Below are 27,024 nucleotides of genomic sequence, written 5' to 3' on the forward strand. Positions count from 1 at the left end.
CAAGCAAACGATGCTGTTGTGGCTTCGCAATCTTTATTCTTTTTTTTCCTTGTTTGCAGTGGACGATAGGGACGTCGGTGCTTGTTCGGTCTTTTGTTTCGCTTTGGTCCAAGATGATCGCCCCGGGGAGACGCGTGCCTCGGCAGATCGCTTTTTCATAGGAGACGCCCTTTTCCCCCTTCCCTACCTCCGGCGTCACGCTTAAAAGATAAAGAAACAAAAAGCGTTGAAAACAAAAGACGCGGTGATGTGTATGCACTCACTGCTGCAAGTTCCGTGCAGTGAACGAAGACCTCTCAGCATAAAAAGGAGAGAGAGATCACTTCTTTTCGGGACACCATATCCTCCCTCTAACGCACTTCGGCGTGTCGTGCTCAGTCATTCCAGACTTCTTGGTTTGTTTTGTTTTCCAGGAAAAAAGAGTGTCTATAACGCTGCGTTTTAGATTGGAATTCAAGAAGGTGTCATGCACCGAAGTAAGTGTGGTCATGAGGATTCATGAGTGAGGATCTATGTCTTGTTTCGTAGGTGTTGTCTGGCGAGGCATTGGTACTGCTGCACGGAGCTAGAAGAGTGCGAATACTATTGCGCGCTCCTGTTTTCGCTGTTGCTGCCTTCCGCTATCGCGTTTTTTCCGAAATGTGCTCGAGGAGGACGAAAACTAGGAGAAGTGGCGAGGAGACGAAGTGGAGCCTACGTCCGCCGATCTCTTGCGATTCTGTTTTTCTTGGCAAAACCGCCCGCGGTCTTGTCTTCGTCGAGAGTGTCTCGTATCTTGCAGTGTCTCCCGTTGTACTTCGGAAGGCTCACTCGTCTCGCCTCCGGCTGCCTTTCGAGCACTTCGTTGTTGTTTTTTTTCGGAAAATTCACCTCTCCTCTTGACGCGGTGCACAAAAAAAAAAGTACGCTCTCTTCGATTACCTCGTTTTGGACATTCTTGAAGCTCGCTGCAGCTCCAAGTTCGTGCTTGACGAATGTTTCAAGTGCGAGTTGGGAAACCCACGTCCGCCGCTCTTCTTTCGACCTTTTGTCTCGGAGGCTTGAGGCGTATTCTGCTATGATTTTTCTTTTTTCGTGTCCATTATTTTGCCTCCGCTGCCTTGGCCAGCTGCGCCTTGATAACAGAGTCGGTTACGAACATTGTCCATTGGTTGCTACTTATCGGTGCTGACGTCACAGATGGTAGTGACCCGTGGCAAGTCAGAAAAAGAGTGAGCGGACGAGGAGGAGGAGGAGGAGGAGAGGAGGAGGAGGAGGAGGAGGAGGAGGAGGAAGGAGGAGGAGAGGAGGAGGAGGAGGAGGAGGAGGAGGAGGAGGGGGTTAACCAGAAGAGGGACAACGATTTGCTACTCTGTACTGGGGGGGGGGGGGGGGGGGGGGGGGGCATACAAAGGTGAAGAAGAAAAAGGGAGTGACAGTAGAATTAATTCAATATGCCGAAGTCAGTCAGCTGTGAATGTGACTTTACAGCGGAAGAGAAAAATCTTCACAAGACGCGGGCTTTAATTACTAAGTTCGTTTTAAGAGAAGCAATTACATCAAAATAAAAAAGGTGATAAGAGAGTTTCGTGACTCGCAAGCACCATTCGCTTTAGTTTCACGATTATAGTTCTGGTTGTGACAGCTCATAGCCGTGCGCTAGCCCAAGCAAAAGCTTCCTGGTGCATCTCTCCCGTAATGACAACTGCATCCGCTGCTACTTTCAAACAGGCAAGGGTATCAACGCGAGCGGTCCTTGTTTTTTTCTAGTACAATTTAAGCACGAGATGCAGCCCCAGGAGCGAACATCAAGCAGGTTTCGACAATGCCTCGCCCCTTGAGCTGTTTGAAAGTGGCGTACGACGAGTACTTCAACTTGCATCTTCGCTATTCCCAGGCCAGCGCTCCAACGCCGAGCTCTGCGAGGGCCCTCGTGGTCGCGAGGAGGTATCAGGGTGAGCAGGTCTTGCGGCGCATCTCGGAAGCGAGAGAGATCATTTTATTATACTCTCCAGGTTCGGCTCTCTGTTCAAAAGAGGCGGGTGGGCTCGGCTTGCTGTGGTGGTTACTCAACCGACTTGAGTGACGTGGCAAAGTGCAGCAGAGGAACCGACCAGCTCCTTCAGGAATGGGGCACGTGAAGAGGAGCGGGGCGGGAATTTTGTGCAGCTGTAGCGTGTATTTGTATTGAAGGCATTGAACCAGCTCGAAGGTCCAAAGGCAGTTAACATTTGTTTTTTATCCAACAGATGTTCTACTTTCTCCACAACATTTTCCAGAAAACGAGTGACGAGGAGAGGGACGCTGCTTTAATTGCACGTTCGCGCCTCCTTTTTCTTTCGCACGGCTTCCCTCACAGTCGTAGCAAATATTTGGACTGTAAAGCTCTGGCTGCTGACAACATGGTACATGCTAACTTTATAGCCAATCTGCGCGTAGTAATGAGTTCACGGTATGCAAACTGTATGATGCGAATTCGCGACACTCGGCAGTCAAGGGCTAACTAGAAAAGCCACGAAGGATTGAGCAGCAGTTCTTCGTGGAACAATTCTTCGTGGCTGTTCAAATTAGGAACCAACTCGCCAGATAGCATCTTTTGCTGAACTAACAACCGAAAACGATTGCTACATATTCATTCATTGGCGAAAATTCAAAAGCATGAGCATCTAATCGGCTTCTATGAATTCCACAAAAATACGCTACCTCGTTTATGCCCAGTATTAAAAAAAAACTTACAAACGCAAGCGTTGCCGTCTTGGTACATTCAATAACTTCCCATTCTTCGCCTCTTGGTCTCCAGGTCATGCAGAACACCTGTTTAGAGTTCTACGGCAATGCTGACTCAAAAAGATATTCCCAGTTGCTCTTTTAGAAGGTAGTAGCAGCGACCCGAAAGCGGGCACAAAATTTAGACGTTAAAAGCTATAAAGCTGTTTGAAAGCGCCCAGAGACCAAAACGAAGCAGAAGAGACAGACACAGCGCTGGTAACATTTATTAAGCTTTATGTTACATCTGGTTTAACGAGTGCGCGCGGTTATTTTCTGCCATGACTTCACTGTCTGCTTTACTAGCCAGCCACCCTTGCGAAAACTTCATTCCTTTACAGCCTGTACGTCCAGACGAAGACAAGTCCTCTTGTGTCGAAACGTTGGCAAGAACCCTGAGGCTCTCCCCTCCCTTGTTCAGTTTGTGATTATTTAGCCTGTATATCAGGCCGACAGGTAGTGTCGACGGTGGACGCGTTGTGCCGCGCAAAAAATGAGTACGATATACTTCGCAGGCATCCGCGCACAGCCATACCCCACAGAAGTGGGGCGGCTGAGAGAGATGGTCCTTTTCGATTTGCGAGAAAGCATAGTCAGTCTAACGAATGGGCTACTTAATGTGTAGGGTTTGTGTGGGAAGTTGTAATGCATCCTATGGGTCCAAGTGTGAATGTTTTGTACCCGCATCACACGATTACGCAGCGGTCACTTTTTTTTAACACCGAACAAGAAAAATCAGCCATTATGACCTTAGGGCAAGTCACGAAAATTGCAGTGTACGACACCCCTTGGCTTCGCCTTACGAAATAGTCGTTTAGTATTGCGGTTTATGCGAAAAGTCATCTTTTCATAATTCGTAGAACAGCAATGTGGTGTTCTGTCAATTACGTGTCATCCTACAGTATATAATTTCCGGAAACTTCTGAGAATTCATATGGTACCGATTTCAGTCCCGGGGTTGACAGCTCAGCAATCAGTTCCAGCTTCACTGCCGACTACCTAAGGAGTTCGCTGATAGCAACATTATAAAAAAGACAGTCCCATCTGCCGGCGTTTTCTCATCGCGTCTTTAAGAGACTAAGTATATGTTACAAGGAAACAAGACAGTTTGCTTGAACTCGATAATTTCTAACAAGAAAGAAACTAGGCTGTTCCTTTGCCAGCAGATCATATACGTGCTTTGTGGGCAAACCACTGCGTCCTCCGTTAAAAGGACGCGTCCGTCGGAAAGCACTTGTCGTCCAGCAGTGGCGGCAGCGGCCTGCACTCGAAGGCCGCCATAAAATCCGGTAGGCGTCGCATGTACCAACGTCCCAAGGTGAGGGTTTCGTTGTACGTCATCGTGTTGCGTCGGGAAGCACATATGTTGCTTATGAAATAGACCATGTAAAAAATCTGGCTGGTCGAGAGCTTGGTGTTGCCCCAGGAAAGCATCTGGTCGTACCAGTCGGAACCTTTGGCCGCGTCGGCGGCGGACGAAATGGAAAGCAGCGCGTACTCTAGACCGGTCGCTTTCTGGCCCAGCTGATTAATAGCGCAGGTCTTTAAACGCTGCAGTCGATCGCGAGCGTCTCTGCTGAGGGCTTCCAGAGTGAAGACCTTTCGCCAGATGGCGTTGGCGATGTGAGCGCCAACCAGAGCGACGTTGACGACGACGTCCGTATCGTTTCCCTTCGGAAGCATGGAGTACAGCGCGCCGGACACGTACAGGGTCGTCTCGTGCACAGAGGCCCGAACGTCGTACAGGCCATTGCTGTGCAGTGTCCACCACTTGCCCGAGTCCACTGGCGCGTACTTCAGCGCAAGCCTCTGCGTGTGGGCCCTGACGGCCAGGACGTTGGACCAGTACACGGACGTCACGTCTGGAGGCCTCTCCGCGGCCGCCTGCTCCATCGCCTCGGTGAAGGACAACTGCTGCAGGTCTTCTAGCATATGCCTCACTTTTGTGACGTCTTTGTTGAAGGCCACTATCCTTTTGACCTGGTCGATGATGACCGATCTCACGAGGCTGAAGACCTGGAAAGAAGGGAGATGAGTTTTTCCCGGCGGTTGCAATACAGAAACGATACGTGCGCGGGGGGTACGACGACATTCACTAAAGGGGCACTCGCTCTAAATTGTGATCGTATCCCGGCTAATTTACAGTGTAACTAAGATCAAAGCTGACCGTAGGCTATTCGGAGCCTTGATATTTACATCCAGCCCACTGACACTATGTCTGCCTAAAATTATGCCGTAAGCCTTTGTCTAGCAAATCTTCGTTCCAAGCGAAGAATGGCTGCTTAGTTTAGAGCTGAGCAGAAAAAAAATATCTTGAGGCACTTTATCATAGATTTATCTTCTTAGTATATAATCACATATATAGATCAGATTTCATAAAGGAATCAATAACTAAAACAAAAATACAGCGGGCGCAACAATTTACAAAACCGGTTGTTAGGTCATGGCAGATAACTTTTTTGTAGACTCCCTCTTTGCAGTTATGAGTACTGTACGAACCGAGTGGGTACAAACCGCTGCTCTTACACTTAAAACGTTTTTGGAGAACCCGTGTTGTTGGCTAAGGGAAAACATAAAACTAGTTATAAATTTCAGAGAGAACTCAAGACATTGATCTTGCAGTTGAGTGTTAAAATGAACATGCATTGCCCTCTAATCAGCACTGTATCCCTACTAAATCAAAATTTTCTAAATAATACAGGCGATTTACCTGAGATAGGTAGACATTTCGACGCGACGACTTCAGACGCTCGTAGATGGCCATTGCCCAGAGTGCTCCGAGAGATTCGGTTTTGTCATCGCAGTATTGTGCGTTGGCTGGCGACTCTGGCGGGTGGTCTGCAGTGAAGAACTCCATCTCGTAAAGAACTTCGATCGACTTCAGCACAACGTACGCGACGGCCACGGGACGGCGTTCGGGTGCAGTCAGGGCTCGCAAGACCCGTGCGGCGACGTCGCTCGCATTGACTGTGAACGGGTACGCCGTCTCCAGCACACCGGCGAACACCAAGAGGGGCTTCCAGTACTTTACGATAGAGGTGCTGTCCACTTCCTTGTCGCTCGAAGATCGACGGAGCGCATCCCGGTCCCAGTCTGTACTGGCAGGAAGCGCTCGGTTGGGGCTCTTCGCGAGGTCTCTGTGCAGTTCGATTATGTCTTTCAGCGTCGTCGTGGAGTTGAGCAAAGCGTTAAACGTTCGCAAGAGTAGCTGGATGTTGTATTCGTTCACGCTGGCTGCGTCGAGCGCCGTCAAGACCAACATCGCCGGCGAACCGTCCACTCCTGGAGTGAAAGAGGTATTTACGGCGACCATTAAGCCATACCGGAGCTGAAGAGTTCCCAGAAGGGTGAGCATGTCGGCATGGGGCATGGGTAAGTACACTCGTAGAGTTCGCACGAAGTTTCCGACGGCTTCGAGAAGCGTGAACCCGGTGTCGGCGGCCGTCCGAGTGCAGGAGCTGTGGAAGAGGTACAGCACCTCTGAGGATGGGTCCCTGGCGGTTCCGTGAATGGCGGGCGAGACGACGTCGCTCAGCAGGTTCTTGAGCGTGATGTCCAGCTGTTCGATGCTGGCGCGTCGAAAACAGGCGAAGTCGTGGAACGAACTGCAAGGAGCGATGCTCATGTTGGACACCTGCGTAGATGAAGCCACGTAGATGAAATAGTTAAGGTGCACTGGTAAATGCGCTGCGGAAAGGGCGAGAGGTGGCGGGGGCTTTGACTGTTATACTACATTGTTAAAAGGGTGGATAACCGAGCTAGTTGGTGCATACTTCAGGTTTGGATGCAGCAGAATCAAAAGAACGGGACGCAGAAAGGAACACACATAATGAAGTCCCCAGGCCACGGGGTCTCTTGTTGAGCAACAGAGTGGTCGGACACTTACGGTGCAACTGAAGCTACCAATGTCTTCAGAGATGAGGATGACACCCCTGCTCACCTTCCAGAGATTTAGAGCTTCGGGGATGTCGTATGTGTCCCACTACAAGGTTCAAAACGAACATTAATGTGGCCTGGGAAATTTTGGCCAATCCTGCACGTTTAAAACAAGAAAGGATTAGGTACCAGCCCGCCGCGGAGGCTCAGTTTTTAATAATAATAATAATAATTGGTTTTTGGGGAAAGGAAATGGCGCAGTATCTGTCTCATATATCTTTGGACACCTGAACCGCGCCGTAAGGGAAGGGTAAAGGAGGGAGTGAAAGAAGAAAGGAAGAATAGGTGCCGTAGTGGAGGGCTCCGGAATAATTTCGACCACTAGAGCTCTCGGCTACTGAGCCGGAGTACCCAGGTTCTAACCCGACCGTGTTGGCCTGGTTTCGATAGAGGCGAAACGAAACACAAAAGGCGCCCGAGTGCTGTGCAATGTCAGTGCACGTTAAAGATCCCCAGGTGGTCGAAATTATTCCGCAGCCCTCCACTGCGGCACCTCTTTTTTCCTTTCCTCTTTCACGCTCTCCTCTATCCTTTCCCTTACGGCGTGATTCGGGGGTCCACCGAGATATGTGAAACAGTTACTACGCCATTTCCTTTCCTCAAAACCAAAAATAAATAGGTACCACCTGACAGTTAAATATGGCAGCGCTACCGCACCAGTCGCGGAAAACGGTGCGCGAACATTAACTCTGAAACATTTCTGCAACCACACTGAGAACATGACATTCAAAAAAAGAAGTTAGACTCGCTGAGGTAAAATACTCGACTAAGGAGACAAGTGAGCTGCAGTTTACATCAAATACGTCGGTTATATTGCAGTGACAGCCCTCTTTCTCGACCGTATGCAAACCATAAAGCGTATGTACTAGAAAACCATGGCTTCATGCTGTGTTTTCAAGCCATCAGAGCTGAATATTGCAAGCATTGTCATGACACCTGATTGCGTTCATAGAAACTACACACCATTCATTATTGAAGGTACTCTATTAAAACACGGGGAAAAAAAGCGAGCGCTTTTTCGAAGCGACGCTCTTCCTACTCTAGCATATGATGCAGTAACCCTAACGGGTAGGCTTGTTGGCAGAGCTGTAGTAAATTTAGCCGACCTGCAGTCGTCTAGGCCGCTTTGAGCGGCGTACCTCTGAAAGGGTGTTGATGAGGTGCGTACAGCAGAAGTCCCGCTCCCTGTGAGGGACGAGGCCGCGCCGATCGACCGTGAGGATGAACACCGCCCATCCCAGAACGGTGAGGCCGATGAGCACCGCGGCGCAGACGTACGTGCGATCACGCCTTCCCTCCAACTGGGTGAGCTCCTGGACGACACCGCCTGAAGACCCTTCGGTCGTCAGCGGTCGCAGGTTAGCTCGCGACGCCTGCTCAGCGGCTCCGGCCGCACAGCCCGACTCCATCGAGATCAGTCTTCTTCTCAGCTGCGGATCGCGAGCTGAGCGGTGGCCACGCGCAGGAAGATGACAATGGTGATGGGCGTTGCAAACAAAACGGTACGCGCCCGCTTCACAGACGTACCCATCCTTGCCTCGCGATTCTTCCCCTCTTAAGGTGTGTTCAGGTAGACTTGATGACATTAATGCCGGCAACGATTGCTCGCTAGAAAAGACCGGGAAGCGTGTTTTCTGTTTTCATTTTTCTAAAGTAGCGTTCCTCTGGACCAGCAGTTCCCTTAATGTCTTCTCAAGTTCGATGCGCAAGTAAATATAATTCGTTTATTGAGCTAGTACTGAATGTTCTTTTTCATTCTGTTCGTGTTTTTACGCATGTCAGCCAAGGCGCTTGGTGCCGGCAACAGTTGTAGAATGGTCACCCTTGTTCAGAAGTCTTCCGGCTACAGTTCTTGCTTTTTTATGCCAGTTGTTGTGCATTTATGACACACCCGGATTTCCGAGTCTCCGTAAAGAAAAATCCTTGTCCTCACACTCAAAACATTTGGAGCTCCAGGTGACACGTAGGTGTGCGACTATGCGGCTCAATGGTAAACTGTGCGGCCTGTGGATTTTCAACCAAGGTTGTAGTTCAAGTAGGGATTAGTTAAACTGTGACCGAGGCAAGCGGTTCAAGCAAAGATGTACGAGAAAAGGAGGCTGGAACAGAAAAGTTTAGAGATCATCGGTGGAACGATTGGAAAACTTTTTGTTTGTCCCATCATACCACTGCAATAAGCACCGTCGGGCACTGCAAGGCCCACCTACAGCAACGAAAGAAAATAGCGCGACAGTGAAGCAGCTTATGGAAGAAATGCGACACTGAAGACAGTTTCGACCACTTCGCTACGCCCACTGGGCTGTGCTCAGCCCGCGTCTCTTCCCATTTACCATTTATTTTTTGCGTGAGAAAATCGAGCCCTCTTGATAATCCTTTATACGCGAAACCTTGGCCGACCCCGACGCAATAAAAATACAGCGCTTTCAGTAAAAAGGCAGACATCCTTCACTAGAGCTCCCTCCTTCTTTACTATAAAAAAAATATCCACGCACGACTCGGTATCGGCTCAATTCGAAACACCAGCGGAACAGCGGCTTACACTAACACCGCGAAATTGTTAATGCAATACAAGCAATGTGACTCATTAATCATGAGAAAGCGTTACCGGAAAAGCTCTTAACGTGTACGCTCCTAGACGACATGTTGACCGCGTAGTATCAGGTAGAGGGCGACAGCAACAAAAAAAAATTATCTGCGATTTAACTACTGCTGAACCTGGTTAGACCGCGAAAACTGTGGTGTATCGGGCAAGTAGACGCGGCTGTAATGTTGAGTGCGTTCCGCACACTGGATAGGCAGCGCGCCCACCTTGCCACCCTCGCAAGATGGCAGTTAAAGGGACTATGCAATGAATAAAATGTCGCTTGTAAATGTTTTCAATCCTTAGAAATGATGCTAAGAAGCATTCACACCAAGTATGAGTCTTCGAAACTGAGCCGGCAATTTATTATGAATTTTTAAAAACAGTGTTTTTCAAAATTCGCGGGCCCTTCGGTGTGCTCGTAGTGACCGATTTTGAAACTAATATCGGGAAAAAAGACATCACTATACCCATGACGTCAGCAGGCAACCACACGCACTCATTCGCTGGAGACACGGCAGCCACGACGTCACGGGGACCGTCACGGCTACCGGAAGTCCGGTAGCCGTGAAAATCGTCTGCTCGTGCCGCCGCGCGACCCTCTCGGACAAGCGCGAGCCAAGGCATTGCCTTCGCGCATATGGTTTCAATTTTCCTCTGCCGCCTCCTTCTGTCGGGAGTTCCGGAGCCACTCGCAGTGGCTCGCCGAGTCGCTACTGTTATCGCTGGCATTCAGCCGGTACGGCGTGAACGCATAGGGCTCGATGCCCATCGCGGCCGTAAGAGCGAGCAGTCGCGCCTCGAGGTCCGGGCACATTACTGCTAACTACAACAGACGACAAGCAAATAAACTCGACGCGCGCCGCAATCACGCCGCCGACGCTGCTGCCGGGGTGCTAGGAGCGACAACCGGAAGTTGCAATAGGAACGTCAGCAGATGATGCATTCATTGGCGGGGCCCAGTCCCAGAGTTGTTTTCTTTATTTTTTTTTCTGGTGCCCCGCGTGTACGAGCTCAGGGGGAGAGGGGAAGCGTAATTTTTAATCGTCTATATCTTCGTTGTTACTGATGCAAGCTTAAAAATTCTTGCGTTGAGGTGACGAGTGATGATATGCCTATCTCCCGCCTGCTTTACGTAATCTCAATTAATTTATTGCATATTCCCTTTAAATTAATGGTTGATCGCGAGAGGTTGGTCACCCAATGAACGCTGCGGCCTATTCTACCTCCCTCTACCGGTGAATCGAAGGTCAAAGGTCAAGTGGTGCGACACGATGGTGGACCACATATGGTAAGGCCTATAGCCATATTTGACCTCTGGCTCACTAGAGGTCAACCGGCAACGCAGGGAGAAATCGGCTGTACCTAGGGTAGTGAAGCTCTCGCTTCAAAAGTGTATACGATCAATATGCGATTCGTGCAGCCGGGTATGCGTTAGCATTAGTGCTCCCCCCGGACGGAGCAACCGCGCCCTGACCATTTCAGACCGGGCAAGCCGGTGGCTTGATCCAGTCCGCCAACCACCTTGCGACACGCCTTACACCCTCTCCACTCTTCACCACCCGTCACCGCCCATCCTCTTAACGTCTTCTCTCTCCATCCTTTCCCCTGAGAGTGGAGACAAGATTTCCTTCTCTCCGATTTGCCCCTTCCAAACCGAGGCTGTGCACAGGCTGACGTGCGAACACTTCTCCAGCATGGGGGTTCTAATGCTAACGCATTAAAAGCGCAGCATAGACCGGGTGTTTCACGCAAGACGTTTTGCAATAGGTTGGAAACTTGGGCTAGTTGGTACAGATGCATTTTCGATGGTGCAGCGCAGCCTGACGAAAGACAGACGGAAGGGAAAAAATTGGCACTGGCATAGCTCGGCTATGCCAGGATATACGTAGCGAGAGGTACGTTTCCCTGGCTGAGCTTGTTGTGGTCAATGTATGTTTAGCTATGAGAGACATTGGGCTCCATCTCGGCGGCTATGCGCCGTCTATTATGGTCGGCAGTCTGGCATCTCCGTTTGGCAAGTCATTCCTCTCTCGGTTCGGACGTCTCTGCTACTCTCTTCGCCTTCTTACGCTCATTCTTTGTTGAGTAGCCAAGTGCCAGGCGACAACCTCAGGATTGATTGAGTTAATCTTCTCTTGTCTATACCGCCGTTTAGCAGCGGCTGGACTCTCCTTCTCTGCATCCATGCCGAACGTTGTGATGCAGCCACCCATTACGTGTCCGCCCTTCATACGCTATGCTGCGCATGCGACGTGCAGTTCCGGTGATAGAGTGGCGTGCGGCGAGGCGTCGACGAAGCGCGCGGCGCACCTGTGGGGTCTCTCCGGTTACCATGGTAACGGCGCATGCGCGCAACTGTCCTATCCCGGCCACCGCGAAATGCTCGACTGGTAGCCCAGTGTAGCTCTTGCTACAAAACACAGACAAGCGCTGAGAGAGCTCATACACCACTTAACACGCACATTCCACACATCTGGTTCAATGCGGTACAGGACAGTGAAGCGGGCGGTTTTTTCGTACGTTCTCACGGTGGTTGCTTATATCATTCCGCCCTGCCCCCCCCCCCCCCTCCCCTCCAACTTGTGTGGCGCAGAAAACACCGCGTTGAGGTCAAAACGTCCTGCCACTTGTTTCAGGTTGTGAGCTGTTTGGTGCACGTACAGAATAACTGCAGTTTTTTTAACGGACCTCTCGTCTGTGTTGTTTCCTTCTAACTTTCGCCCGGTAGCACTGTTCTACACAATATGCTCTTCAATTTATAAAAATAGGCTTTTTTGAGTTAGAAGAGCGCTTTTTTCGGTGCAGCGTTGCCAGTGTCGTAGCACACCAGAATACAGCTCAGACGTGCTAACTAGCAGGCTGGTTAACTAGTATTGAGCAGTTTACTTTTTAACTGTTACTGTTAGTCTCCTTATTTATTGAGATGCTTGTAGCCCGCCGTAAGTAATATAGATATCAGTTTCTATAATTTATAAAACGCAGTTACCCTCGGCACTGTGGCCCAACAAATTTTGGCTATTTCGACAAGTTACGGGCATTTGAGGAATTGCTTTGCTTGCAAGCTTTTCGAAAGCGCATGTATTTTGGAGCGATGTAAGCAAAATTTGTTGGGCCACAGCAGCGAGGGTAATCGCGTTTTTGAAATTCTAAAAACTGATATGGATATTACTTACGGTGGACTACACGGCTCTCAATAGATAACGAGACTGGCAGTAATAGCTAAAAAGTTACCTACTCAACATTAATTAACGAGCCTACTAGTTAGCCCGTCTTAGCTACATTCTGACGCACCACACCGCTGACAACGCTATGCTGAAAAAAAGCGCTCTTCTAACTCAAAAAAAGTTTTTTTTAAATATAGCTTAACATCTTGAGGGAAACACCCTGTATACACGAGCAGAAGTGTCGCCGCTTGCCGTCTACGCCTTCGCTCGACTGCAGTGTTTCTTCAAGGTGGATTCAAGAAGCGGTCAAACTTACAAGTACGACTGAGAGAGTTGTCGCTCACGTGGCACTTCTCGTCGACTTTTCAGAGAGAGAGGTTTCGAGAATCGAAAAGAATGCTATCTTTGCCTGGAGGTGTTTTGGAACAGGAACACGATAATCGTGGCTATACGAGAAAATGACCATAAAATATTTATTTCGCCGCGAAACAAAACATTTAAAAAACAAGCCGAAAGCCGAGGTAAGTAAGTGCGAATACATGAAAAATGAAAAGTAAAAAATGGCTGGATAAACTAGGCTATGTCTTAACAAAAACATTCGGCGACAATAATGTCTATTTCTCTCTCCCCGATTGCGTCCCTCCACAAACACTATGCGTGTACAGTCTCAAATAAGAAATATTAACACAATGACGTCACCAGAGCGGCGAAAATCGCACCGTGCGGCTGTCGCGGCGCCGTACTTTACGAATGCACCTGGCATGTTTGTTATTGGCGCGTTCGTAACCGCAGCGTCGAGCGTTGCTACCGGTCGCCCCGGTGGCACGTCACTAGTGCTAATCTTTTTCGCTCGCGTCTGTACATACTTCTGTGCTGGTGTTCCCGCGCGCTGTGAACTATTCCTTGTGGGCGGACGCATGCAGGCACAGTGCGAAAGTCCGCTCGCCGGCCGTACGTGTTACAGCCCGTTTCAGGACAAGACAATCGCGGCGAGTTCGGCACTATTTACTGTAGTGTTTTATATCACCCCTCCATCCCCTGTCCTTTCTCGCTGCGCCTCTGGCTCTCTTATATTCTCCTCCCTGTCCACTCACTCTCCCTCTCATTCTGCTGGCATCAACTCAGGTGCTTCTAGTTGAGATAGCAGATGTCGTGGCATGAAAATTCTTTTCCTTCCTTTTGTATTTTATTTTCGAAAAAATCGCTAACAGTTTTCTTCCCCTTCATCTCTTTTTTATCTCGCCTTCGTCTTTCTCTTCTTCTCGCTTCCTCTCTCTCTCCCTCTTTCTCTCTCTCTCTCTCTCTCTTGGTTTGGCCCTAGATTTGGCTTGTATTGGCTTGGCGCCAAACCGTTTGGGCGTCAAGCAAAGCCAAGCTATCAGATACAACAGGCTTCAGTAACACGAAGATTCAGGGTGGGATCCCATTAACGGCTCTCTCCGTAAAACTTTATTTCCTGCAGAACCTGCTGCACTCTTGTCTTTGATGTCATTCGCGCTCGCTTCCTATCGCTCACGCTTTCAACTCGAAGGTGAATCAGACGTGAACTGAAAAAAATATACTGACGTTGAGAGTATGAAAGCAGCATTGACCTCTCAGGAAGTTTGAAGCAAGAGAAATAGGCTATACTGGAAGGGCTGACCTGAAAAGCTCGTGTACGTCATACTCGCCGGAAAAACGAAGGGTAGTTTCCAGATATCTATATCGCAGCATATTTGCCTTGAGTGCGCTCGTGGAACAATAGGCTGCAAAAGCTGGGAGAAGGAAGAAGGAGGGAGATCTCTTAAAGATCCATCACCTAAAGTGGCTGCTTAAAATCTCATTATAACACCTCGTCAGCCGCATTCACTTCGTCAGTCCGACCGGATTCCCATCTGTTCAAGCTCGAGTGAGCTGGGAGCTGATAACAAAAGTGTACATGCAAGCTCTGCGGCTTCCACCTCAAGTGCTATTTCCATTTCATATATATACATTTTTTGTGTTTGGCTTTATCCACTCTTCTGCGTTTCTTTTCAACATCACGCCATTATTTAAGCACCTTCCTTAATATATTTTTAAATAACCGCCGTTTCCAAAGAAAAAATATTCTAGATAAAGGCCAAACGAGGTTTAGTCCTGAGTGTTTGCTTTGCTTGGCTTATTCTTTTTCTCGTAAATGTAATATTGTTCAACTCGAAGGTCTCAGCAACATGGACCGGAAATATCTTCCTGGTGGCCGTTCATCTGGAAGAAGAGAAAAATTAAAAACGACCACGGTGCGCAGAAACCGTGGAAGGCAGGGGGTGAAGGGGAATTATGATAAAAGGTGCCCAAAAGGCTTAAGATATAGAAACACCGTATATGACAGAGGTGAGCGCTCTCCGCCGCCGGGCCTCAGACTACCCCTGAGCCGTCCCCAGCTGATCGAAAAAACGTTATTCAAGAAAAAAGTAAAAATGAAACGCGCAGCTGACTTGAGAAAGATGACTCAGCAAAATTTGGACCTGCGCCTCTTCTCTGCGTTAAGCTGAAACCTTTCCGCTCGAACCTCAGGAAGGATGGGGGCCAAAGTTCATAAAGCGAAGATTTTTGCTGATTTCGCTCTCTCCGTGGGAAGACATCTTCGCTTTGGCTTCTTTTTTCTTGTATCTTATTCTCTCTTTTTTGTAGTTTATTTGTTTCCGGCCTTCTTGCCCTTATTCGCCCCTGCAGTGTCGGAGAAGGTTGGAGGTGCGGCGGTTTTTGTCTTTGTTTTGTGCCCGCCCGACCGAGAGTGAACCCGTTGGTTCGTTTTAGGCTTACGCACGTGTTTTCTCCGCCGACACGCAGGGCTGTGCGCGCACCTCGAATTGGGAGTGAGCCCCTAGTGCAGGCTCCGCTTTCGCGCGCCGCTGATTTCTGCAGAGTTAACGCTTTCTGGCGGCGGCTGTGGATCGGCAGAGTGGAAAACGGTGCCGCAAGGCCCAGATGCTTGTCTGTGTAAACATCGGGGGGAAGAAAGCCTCGTCAAGATGGAAGCGAACCCAGAAGCGCACTAGGCGAGAAGAAAGCTTCGCTTGCGTCGGTATAGCACCGCTGCGGGCAGGAGAGTTTTTGAGGCACGAAAGCTTGTTTCGGGCAAAAAAAAAAAAGAATGCCGCGATTCTGCGGGGACTGTTGCAGTGGCAAAAGAGCTGGAAGCAACTGGGAAAAGGACGCAGTATATGAGCTGCGCGAAACTTGGTTGCCGGCTCTCGAAGGCATAAAACATTGTGTTGGGGAACAGGGTTGAAGTGTAACAGACTTGGCACCAGCTGCGTCAACACGTTGCTTTATTCCCAGAGGCTTTAATCTAGTTTGCCACAGTGTGGCTTCGTGTCTGCAAATGCTCGCGCGTTGAATAATGCTTCTCCCAGATTTCTACAGCGTAGAATGTGTTTCACCTAAAATTTTGCACAATTTTTAAAAATGGTTTTTTTTTTTTAGTTAGAAGAGCGCTTTTTTCAGCATAGCATTTTCAGCTGTGTAGTACTTCATACAGCCAATACGTTCTGACTAGCAGGCTGGTTAACTAATATTGAATAGTTAACTTTTTAACTATTACCGTTGGCGCGATGTAGCCAGAATTTGTTGGGCCACAGCGCCATGGCTAATCACGTTTTCTAAATTGAAATTCTAAAAACTGATATCGAAATTATTTCGGTGGGCTAAGCTCCTCTGAATAATTAAGGAGCCTAACAGTAATAGTTAAGAAGTGTACTATTCAAAATTATTTAACTAACATTCTAGTCATCACATCTTGGCTGTATTATGCTGTATTACACCACAGACAATACTATGCCGAAAAAAAGCGTTCATGTAACTCAAAAAGCCTATTTTTAAGAATTGTGCAAATTCTTCGGCAAAACGCCCTGTATACAGTGTATACCAAGTCGCTTGGTTTCACTGAGGACTACTTTACAGCGACTGTTGTGTACAGCATCTCATCCGAAATGTATACTCTATCAGAGGTTACAGTAGACTCCAATGACGTCATTACCTGGTCATTACCATGGTCATAATGTTCCGGCAGAGCATGAACTGCAATGAGCGCAGCGCAATAACAGTCATTGGACGGCGGCATGAAATGGTGTACTTCCAGATGCAAAGTGTCATCGCGAAGCGGAAGGAGGGACCAGATGACACGTGCGCAACCTCGTTTTGCTTGGAGAGCGTATCGCAAATGTTTCAGTGCGAACGCATTGATGTGTACCATGCCGACGACGATGAGGAAATTGTTCCACATTCAAAACAAAAACTATGGTGTATCTGAGTACGGCTGCGGCTGTCCAATAGCTTAAGCAACAACGTGAATGCATAGTCGTTATATTTTGTTTCTTAGTTTACGAATTGCGTAATCTGTGTTGATTTTCTTTTTACCCTCTAGATCTTAGCTCTCCTGGATTAGCAACGGTTTCTAGAGTTGCTATCTTGATTATCGTCGTTTCTTACACACGCTGGACAAATCGCGCGAACCTGCCGAGGAGATGCTACGGTCTTCCGCGAGCACCAAATTTGGCGCGCATCGCGGGTGGCCATACTTATATATGCGCCGCCGGAGGCACGGTTTCCAGACCCAGAGTTCATGCATCAGACGCCTCAGAGATGTGAATTTCATGCGAATATACGCTTGGCCTACAAAATATGTTGCTGAGCTTACCAGAATATGGATGACGATACTGCTCAGTTTTGACGTAAAGTTTTATTCTTATGGATATTCCTGTAGCCTACTTTCTGCACTATTTTTACTAGACGGAAGAGCTTCTAAAAAGTTTTTGCAACTGTACATATAAAATACGCAGCGCATAAATCTGTATACGGTTAGACATTTTCTTCGTCACTATATAGTGCTGGCGCTGTAAAAAAGCGCGCGCTCTGCACAGATATGCGATGCGGGCTCTCACTTCATTTTCCTCGCACGCGTCCCGGTCGTCAATCCAAAAAACATTTCCATATATCGTTTTTACTGTAGCTCAATTTGTCTCGTTAGATTTTTTTGCGTGTTTTACTGCTCGTTGTTGTTTTCTGGGTGTTACCCCGATTTAGTTTCAGGAGCGCTCAGTCTTATACGAGCGCTTTTTAGAGACGTGCTCAAATCGCTCTCTCGCCGCTCTAGTCGTGTACTGAGAACGACACCTGGATAAATACACGCGGCTCTATAACCCGCTTAACCAGCACCGCGAGGCGCTTATTTCAAATCTTTTAGCACAGGGCGCTTTGCAAGAGCTCGCAGGTGCTTCATACCCATGCCGGTACGTGGGTTCCAGCAGCTGTGGACCTAACAAAGCGCGAGAGCGAACGAGCGAGTTTGGGCTAGTTTGGTTAGACCGGATGAAAAAACCAGACGTACTGAATGAACAAGAAGGAACAAGAACGGTTCGACCTTAATAATAATATTAATTGTTTTTGGGGAAAGAAAATGGCGCAGTATTAATAATAATAATTGGTTTTGGGGAAAGGAAATGGCGCAGTATCTGTCTCATATATCGGCGGACACCTGAACCGCGCCGTAAGGTAAAGTATAAAGAAGGAAGTGAAAGAAGAAAGAGGTGCCGTAGTGGAGGGCTCCGGAATAATTTCGACTACCTGGGGATCTTTAACGTGCACTGATAACGCGCACCACACGGGCGCCTTAGCGTTTTTCCTCCGTAAGAACGCAGCCACCCCGGTCGGGTTCGAGCCCGGGAACTCCGGATCAGTAGCCGAGCGCTCTAACCACTGAGCCACCGCGGCGGGTTACGGTTCGACCTTTGCACCGTGTTTTGTCTGTCACTTCCTGCGCATCTTTACCTCCTAAAGCTGGAATTCGCTCTATTGATGCATACACTTTGCAGTCGCGCTCTTTCTGCCTCGGCTGTAAGACATGGTGGTGTATAACTGTCCCGGCAGAACGGCACAGTATGAGGATTCTGTAGACCGTTCAGCCGACTGGCAGATACAGGTTATATCGAGGCGAGGCATCACTTGAGTTGCATCTGACTACAGCAGACTTACGCTTGTCATTAAAGTCGCTTCTCTGCCTCCGTTTATGGCGGCCCTTGCACCAAGTACTTTGCCGTTCGCTTCCTTTCCTGGATGTTCGCTCACAAGTGGCACAACTCTTTGGTTCCCAGCGTCCTGTGGCCGGGCGGACGAGCAGGAGTACCGGCTGACGCGCTACCTCATGTCCAACTACGACCCGGCGGTGAGGCCCTCCTTCAACTCGTCTCTGTCGCTGCGCGTTGACCTGGACCTCTCCCTACTGCAGCTGCTAGACGTGGTCAGTGCACTTTGGCTTGTTGTTGTTGTTGTTGTTGTTGTTGTTGTTGTTGTTGTTGTTGATGATGATGATGATGATGATGATGATGATGATGATGATGATGATGATGATGATGATCTCGGCAAATACCCTGCCTGTCTCCTTTTTCTTTCTTTCTCGTCTTCTTGGGGATATCTTTTCCTCGGTAAATGCTAACTTCGCGAAGTTGTCTTAACGTTTCAGCAGCCTTGTGTTCGTTTTCTGCTTTTTTTTTCTTCTTTTTGTCACTGCAAGCGACCGGCATCATTTTCCTAGAGTATGCTGTTGTATCGGGTTTCTTTCTGTCCGTTCGCGAATTTGTGACCAGTTTCCTTTCTCTTCCTTGCTAATAAGATAGCCTTTAGGTCGTCTAAAAAAAAACCACCCAGTCTCTCCGTAACGAAATATTATATATTGGCGCCTGTCCTGTTGTGTTCGTGCGCCTCTTTGGTCCTTGTTGTTTTCGCGCCGTCCTGACATCTTCAAAAAGCTATGCACCAACTAGCCCAAACCAAAGTACTTCTTGAAATATTATGATTGGTCGAGAGGGTCGTAACGTCATCAGCACCGTCAAATTTGAAAATCTGAGGAGTAGAATGCTCGAGTTCCTTCTTGTGGATTATCATATGGGATTATACTAACCCGACCCACTCTTCCACCTTAATCCGGCCCCTAATCCTCATTATTCTACTCAGGAATCACCACTAATCCTCCTTACCTCCAACTGATCCATCCCTATCCATTTTCTTGTGTGGGCCTACTTCCAGATCTAGGGAGTTCTTTAGAATATCTGTTGGTGGTCCAACTTCGAAATGCAAGAAGGCGCCAAATTTTTGTGTTCTTTATTTTTGTTAATTCTTTTATTTTTACCGCCTTTCTGCACAAACCTTTCTATACGAAAGTCATGAGCCGGCAAACTGCTTAAGTGCGTAACTGGTTAACTGTTCGGCCGACCGTTTGGCTTTCTTTAGATGATCAAGTGCGCGCTTCTTCTACCTATTCCTTTTCTTTGTTTTCATTTGATCAGCACCGTAACCACGGAAGCAAGCAGCATGAGCAACACCGTCTAGCGTTTGAAGGTTGGACAAGGTACCAACGGCTTAGGAAATAGCATGCAAGCGCTTACGAAGTAGCACGCAACTCACATTCAGTGGCGTAGAACGCAGACCTAGTTGGTAACGTAGAGTTTCTCAATCAGTAGAACCTCGTTAAAACGAAGTTTAAGAAATTCGGCCAATTCTTCGTTATATCCGAAGTTTCGTTATAACCCGTGTTGACTGGGCTCCCAAGGGGAATCGTCATTCCTTCGTTATATCCATTATATCGTTATAACGAGGTTCGACTGCACTGCCTAAAGGGAAAGCTGGCGGCGCTGCACTTCGTCCACCATGCAGAGGCGCAGGAACGCCGGGGAGATGAGGCTTCGTGCTTGGCTTGGCGATTGTGTGGCTTAAAATGTGGATTCAGCCCTAAAAATACGACTCTTCTCGCGGAAGACATCAAAGAAGACATCGCGGAAGACATCAAAGTTTCTGTATCAGCCTAACACTGGTGTCAGATTTATTGAAGAAGTGGAAAACACCCTATTGAAATAATTTAATCCCCGCACAGATGAGATCACCGCGGCGCAGATATACCGATTAGGAGGCAGAACCCACATTTTCGGCCGAACACATTTTTCGGCGCTTTCTGCCTTGCGAAATACGAAATACCGTCTTGCCGGCATTACCACGGTGGATGAAGTGCTCTTTAAGAAACTTGCTTAAATGGCGCCTATCCCTATAGGTAATATTTGGAAACTCTATGGTCGGTAGGTCATTATGTAACACAGCGCACGCTCGTGTTCATCCAGGCTTCTCTTTTCTGTGTCTTTATGTGCGCCGTGTTGCATAATCACAACTCCCGTGCTGCGCTTTTCTATGCAATGTCCGCGAAGCACACGTCTCTGTGCCTTGCCTCCAATAAAGCGCGGCCTCCCCACGCGCTCTCTACTCCACCTTGGAGCGAGGCCGCTGCTTCAGAACCGTCGAGTTTCGCCACACGTATAGGTCTTCACCTCATGTATCGTGTTCCAGTTTCGCTTCATTTCCTTCAAGACTTGGCAAATGTAATTCTTACAAAATTCCAGCGCTGAGATCATTCTACACGTGGCGCTGAGCAGCAGCTGTTCGTTCGCGAAGTTCTCTTCTTAAAAATGAAAGCGCACGCTGGAATGAAGACCTGGGCTGCGTTAGAGCTTCCTAATGAAAGGTCAATACTGACCCCGGCGGTAATTGGAGCCAAGGCGAGACGAACCGAGGATAAGAACGTGTGTTGACATCGACGAATCGATTCGTCTTCGCTTCAACGAGGAAGCGAGTAGAGCAGCTGTTCTTACCTTCTCCCCCCCCCCCCCCCCCTCTCCCCTTCTATTTTTTTCTTTTTACTCTGTTGCTGCTACCTTTATTTTTGCGACGCTGGGAGGCGCACAGTTCTATCTCGCGCATACTTTGTTTCATGTCGACTACAGCGCTATAATCGATCTTTCCGATTTACCCTCTTGTTCTGTTTTCTTGCTTGGTAGGAGGCACCTCAATCTGGCTCGCACGCTTCACGCCATTAGCCAGGCCTTAAGGCAGTGAGCAGATGGGTTTCCTGACGAGGTTTCTGAATGCGCGGCAGGAGATACGAAAATCTTTAAGGACCAGAAAAATAGCGGAAGCGGCTACGCAGGCAAGGCTCTGAACTGGAGGGCATAAAAAGGGCTTAGGCAATCAGTTGCGCTGTCGAGCGTCCAACGGTTCGGTCAGCTCAGCTGACGACAGACAACATGACGCTTGCGATTAAGACTTTAGCGTGGAACAGAAAATCGCGCCTGCGTAGAGTTAAACGAGCACTGTTTTGTGTCCCTACCTTGTCCTTCCGCTTCGCGTGAAATGCGTGATTGGCGCTGTTGTATTCATTTTACTTACTTTATTTTCACGTACCGCAGCCCCACGTGATACGAGAAAAAAAATAGGGGAAAAAGAAACGATAGCCCGCTTACCACTTTGATGCGCCAACTTAAGCGATGACTGTCAGTTCCGTCATCACAATGTATGCAGCCATTAAAACTGGCGCTGAAATTAGCGTGGCGCAGTGGCAACCAGGCTGTCAGTTTTTTTTATGCGTTGCATATTGCAACCACTCAATTCAGCCCTTGGGCGCGGCCGGGCAGCCACCATTGACCTTTAGCGCAACCAGGTGACGTGACGTCACGACAGCCGGAGGAAAAGCTGGGCCCCAACTCGCGCGGTCCCGCGCGGCCGCAGCCACCACTTGACTCCCGCTCCTCCCGCTAAGGGAGCTGCGCCGGCGCGTGACGTCACGGAGGAAAACTTGGGCCCCAACTGGCGCGGTCGCGCGCGGCCGCAGCCACCACCTGACTCCCGCTCCTCCCGCTAGGGGCGCTGCGCTATGATTGACGTCACGGCATATGTATAAAAGAGCTGCGCTCCTTCGCCGGGACAGTCTTATACCCCTGTCACACGGGCATTTCGAAAAAAAAGACCGCGCAATATGCAACGCATTCTTGGCTTAACCAAGCTAAGCCTGGCCATTTTTTTTTGTCTTAATTTGGGTGTAAGGACAAAGACGGGTAGCTGTATAGCATCGGCCTCGTAGTTTCCTGTCTATGTCCCTGCACACGCGCCTGTTCTTTTTGACGACTTGATTGCCTACGAAAGCATAGCCTCAACCCCCGCACCCGATGCCACAACCACTACGGACCAAGTAACGCTATCACCCACAGCGCAGACAGCGCCGGCACTGTCCCTTAACGAGACGCGTTGTCCTCCAACGTGCAGACGCGGTCGGAACGGCTCGGGTGACAGCAACGCTAGCGGCATGTCTAGACGCAGCTGACGAGGCGGCAGCACGCGCTGTGCTCATGCTGCCACTTTCCTCCTCTCCACACTCCTCCTGTCGCTTGTTCACCTCCCCACGCTTCCTACAGCCGTCGCCAATTTTTTTCTCGCGCGTTGGTCGGCGGGGCCTTTCATTTTAGCGCTGTCGTCATGAGCAGCGATATCTCGGTTTGCATTACTCTTTTATCGTAAGCAAGTCTTTCATCGAAAAGATAAATAAATTGAGAAAACAGATTCGCAACCGATGACTGTCTGCTGAATTCCTCATGCACTTAAGAGAGGGAACGGCTGGCGCTGTTACTCGCCGCCTTATACAGGCACGTGTAAGGAATAAGCGCATGCTTAAAGCATTACCTCTGCATGCGCAATTGCAACAACTGAGCGAAGACGATTCAGAGGAAAAAAGGAGGCAAAACCGCTAGCATAAGTGAATTCAGACGCAAATTTCTTGTCTAGCCCCAATATCAACGCAAACATAATTGCGCCGACCAGTGTGCGTTTAATTCTCCAGAGAAAAATTAGAGAAGATCTCCGCCTTAAGAATATGACGCGATAGAGGAGTAATGGGTTAATTACCAGATACGTTGAATCGGTCAGTCTCTGCAATCATACATCCCTGGATATAATCATACCACTCCTGGCGCAGTGGTGGAGCGGTTAAGCGATGCGCCACTGCACTGCGATGGTACGTGCTGCCACCGGTGGTGTTTGTGCGAACCAAGTTGTTCTTGCCGAGCAGCCTCTAGCTGCAAATCATTAATTTAACCGCCACCTGCCACGGTGTGCAATTCGATTACAACCCGTTGGGCAGGTTGTAATGACGCCACAAAGTTGCGCGACCTAGGCGACCCACCTGTCTCCTACGTTGCTTCTGTGGGGATTTTTCGTGAATTTTTCTCTCACGGGCAACGACGCCGACGGAGAAGACGCCAGATTTTCTGCAACGCGAGCTCCTTAACGCTATCGCGTTAAAACGTGCCGAACTTTTTCTATTTGGCAGACAAATCTTAGAGCTGGAAAAAAAAACAAAGTGTAGAGGGCGGTGAGTCCGTACCCTTACTGAGCGTTTATCGATGACCACTGCAGCGAATGGGGCGTGTGCACGCAGAGCACCGGCTGCGCTCTAAGAAAGGCGAAGCACAGCTGAGCGTGGCCGCTCTCGACGACCGCCTTTCTAGGGAGACAAAGACGTGCAAGATAAGAGAACACCTGGGGCTGCTCCTTCGCCGTATTGAGCGGTGATTTAATTTCGAGGAATGTTTGCACTTTTTGATCGCGCGTTTCGCGATTTTTGTTCGTTTTTTTGTCACTTTTCTGAAACTTGTACGAGTTACCTGAGGAAAATTTTCACCCCACGACGCACAGGTACCTTCCGTTCATTCGCATCTTAGTTACGGAGTCTGAACAGCCTTTTCTTTTAATTATTTCTCGGGGGTCTCTTTGTTAGTAAAATCTTGAGAAAGAATGCAAGACGGAACCTGCATACTTGTCCAAAAAGCGGAGCACGTGCTTAGCACTCACGATCGACCAGCAGAGTATGCCCCGGCGCTCTCTTTTCCTTTTCTTCACTTCCTCAGACTGCCCTCCTTTTTTTTTCTGTACGTGGGCTTACATCTCGCGTAATGGCTTAGTAATAAGTCTATGGATGAAACAGTATAAAGTTCACAGCTAGATCAATACTGAAACCCGTCGCCTCGAGGCGACTCCTTGTCCACCCTTTTCTCGCCTTTGTTTTTCTTACTGAATCTTTTTTATTCCCCATTCCCCTTTTCGCGAGTAGTCCTAGCTGGCCGTGTGTTGCATAGCAGGCCAACTTAGAAAACCGAACCGAAACCGCACATGACTGAAGGGGTGTGAAAGGAGCTGCCGGGGCCGAGCCCCCAGACGTGGGTCGATGCAACCTCGACGCTCTCCCTACTGCGTGAGACGCCCCTTCCCTTTTCCTTCTCCTCCACCTCCTGGCGTCGTCGGCGCGTCGCCCACGTTTCCGTGAGGAGGAGAGAAGGGCAGGCCCGGCGGGTGTTCAATACTCGGCAGTGGAGATCGAAATCGCATCCCCCGCAGTGGCCGCCGTCCCTCTCCCCCTCGGGAAGCGCCCCACCAACGGCGCTCTGCATACATCCCCTGTATCGAACTGGTGGCGGGTCTAAAGGCATCCGGTGCGTTCGGCCCGTACATCCATGTCTCCGTTCCCATCTCGTTCGCTCTCTGGCCTCACCCAGTTTGCCTTTCGGCTACTTTCTTTTTATTTATCTTCTACTTAAAAAAAAGAAACAGGGCACCCATTTTTACATGGAAAGACGCTTTAATCACAGCCTGGGGTATGCCGTTTTCCAACTGAAAAAAAAAATGTGCTGTTGCTGCCAAGGAGACCCCCCGAGACTCATAAGAATAAACACCCTTATAAGGTCGCTTACTTGTCGCTGGTCCCTCGTGTTGCCACATATCGTTCAGTTTTCATCAAATTACGCCACCCTCTAACACACCGAGAACTTTTATCGTAATAGTGACTTGATTAGCACCCGTGAAACTCAAATTAAATTTGCTGTATACGTTCCATTTGTATGTTTAGTCTACTTCATACTTTAGTTACCATAACTTTCTTTTAAATTTGCGCCTTGGGTACCTTAAACCACAGCCAAAGGTACCTTATTCTTGGACATTAAGGTAAAGACGGATACTGCCTAGAACCAGTTGGACAAGACAGCGTTCGGAACATATTTCCCCTACTTTGTTTCAGCCGGTTCTGCATTTCCGTTTCTGCCTACGCTGCGTTTGAGTGGTTCCGGAAGCAAGATGATGATGATTTGAATTTGAAGGCGCGAGAGCAGCTTGTTCATAAAGTACAACGGCTAATGTGTTTTGGTCTGCTGGAGTTGGGCTCAAAGGCACATTTTTTCCAAAACATTTCACCCCAAATTATCCGAGCACTACGCCAGGGAAAGCCTGTACCCACGGGGAACCCTGTGCCACTGAGGATCGAACTGCGCGCCTCCTTCATAGGAAGTCGACGCTTGAATCAATAAGCCGTCGCTGCGGCCTCCTGTAGCAAACTTTCGTCTTTTACGCGCCGTATCTGTACCACCCTTGGCTTTCCCCGAGCCAAGCTCTCCCGCGCTGGGAGTGCCGAATGATGTTCGCCGTAATACAAGGTGTCCTATGCAGAGGCGTCTTCGCCTTCCCCTGGTCGTCTGAGGCCAGAGTTTTGCGCAGTTAAAACTTAACTACGCTGCGGTCAGGCTCTTTACCATATTGCACCTTCACGCTTCAGCATGCCGTTTTTAAAGTTCAACAGCACCTGAAGACGGCCTGGCTGGTTCGCAGTTCAAGAAATAGTATGGCGCGTTTGCAAGACAAACACTAAAAAGAAAAGCAAACAGCGTTAATGTTTGTTTTGAAAATGCGCTGTACTACTTCTTGAAACGCTATTAAAGTGTCCTGCATGCAGCCTCTGTGCGACCAAACCATTCGCCTCACTCTTCAGGGTTATACTTTGCATGCCTCTATATGCGAATACCACCAGAGCAGCCGGGATAGACCAGAGAGCCCTCCTGGAAATTCATCAAGTAGGCTTTCCCACGTTTCGCATTGGTCAACAAATTTCTTCGATGGCGACAGTCGCACGAAGTGCTTGACATGCTTGCCAGCGCTTGGGGGGTACACGTGGTGCCTTAAGAGAAACCAAGCCAACATTTTTTTTTTTTTTACGTGATAAACTTCAGCTCCGTCCCAGTTCGGTGCATTAAAAAGTGGCTGCCCCTCTATCGCTTTGGTCACGCTGCATTTATGTGAAGTTGGGTCAGCATCCTTGAAAACGCTGCACCCAGCAATTATTTCTACCATTGTGTCGCCGCAGTGGCTCGTTCGTGATGGTGCTCGGCTGCTGACCCGAAAGACGCGAGTTCGATCCCGGCCGCGGCGGTCGCATTTCAATGGAGGTGAAATTTTAGAGGCCCGTGTACTGTGCGATGTCAGTGCACGTTAAAGAACCCCAGGTGGTCGAAATTACCCGTACCCCTCCACCGCGGCGTCCTTCATGGCCTGAGTCGCTTTCGGACGTTAATCCCCACACACACACAAAAAATTGCTTTTTGGGGAAAGCAAATGGCGCAGTATCTGTCATAACCTATTTCTACCATTTTTATTGCTCTAAGCGCTACCACGTCGTTGCTGCTGGCACGTTAGACCCATCAGGTGGGCCGGGCGATGATAACTGCATACAGTCGAAGCCGACGCCTGCATGCCAGGTGGTTCCAGCGCATGCTAAAGAAACCGGAAACGCAGGAATGTGGATCTCAATGATCAAATTTGGCCGCCTCTATAACCGTTTTTTCTTAACAGTGAACGCTGCAAAAGTTTTAATCTTCCTAAAGCGCTCCTTCAGGTCGGTTTCGTGTCAAAAAAAAAATGAATGCGAGACCTTTGCAGAGAGGAGGG

The 27,024-nt window shown here is 48.9% G+C and overlaps 2 protein-coding genes across 3 annotated transcripts in view; one reads left to right on the forward strand and one right to left on the reverse strand.

Moving 5' to 3' along the window:
* Nucleotides 1–27,024, forward strand: part of LOC144093539 (neuronal acetylcholine receptor subunit alpha-10-like) — a 284,484-nt gene that overhangs the window by 236,048 nt on the left and 21,412 nt on the right. For both annotated transcript variants that reach the window (XM_077627065.1, XM_077627064.1), the window contains one exon: nucleotides 18,540–18,685. In XM_077627065.1, the coding sequence (XP_077483191.1) occupies nucleotides 18,540–18,685 (146 nt within the window). The remainder of the gene's footprint in view (nucleotides 1–18,539; nucleotides 18,686–27,024) is intronic.
* LOC144094368 (uncharacterized) lies at nucleotides 3,952–6,369 on the reverse strand. The gene is made up of 2 exons (XM_077628348.1): nucleotides 5,456–6,369; nucleotides 3,952–4,761 (listed from the first exon to the last, which is right to left on the reverse strand). The coding sequence occupies exons 1-2, from the start codon at nucleotides 6,113–6,115 to the stop codon at nucleotides 3,952–3,954; spliced, it is 1,470 nt and encodes a 489-aa protein (XP_077484474.1). The 5' UTR covers nucleotides 6,116–6,369.

The sequence above is a fragment of the Amblyomma americanum genome, chromosome 6 (assembly GCF_052857255.1).
Source record: "Amblyomma americanum isolate KBUSLIRL-KWMA chromosome 6, ASM5285725v1, whole genome shotgun sequence".
Lineage (NCBI taxonomy): Eukaryota > Metazoa > Arthropoda > Arachnida > Ixodida > Ixodidae > Amblyomma > Amblyomma americanum.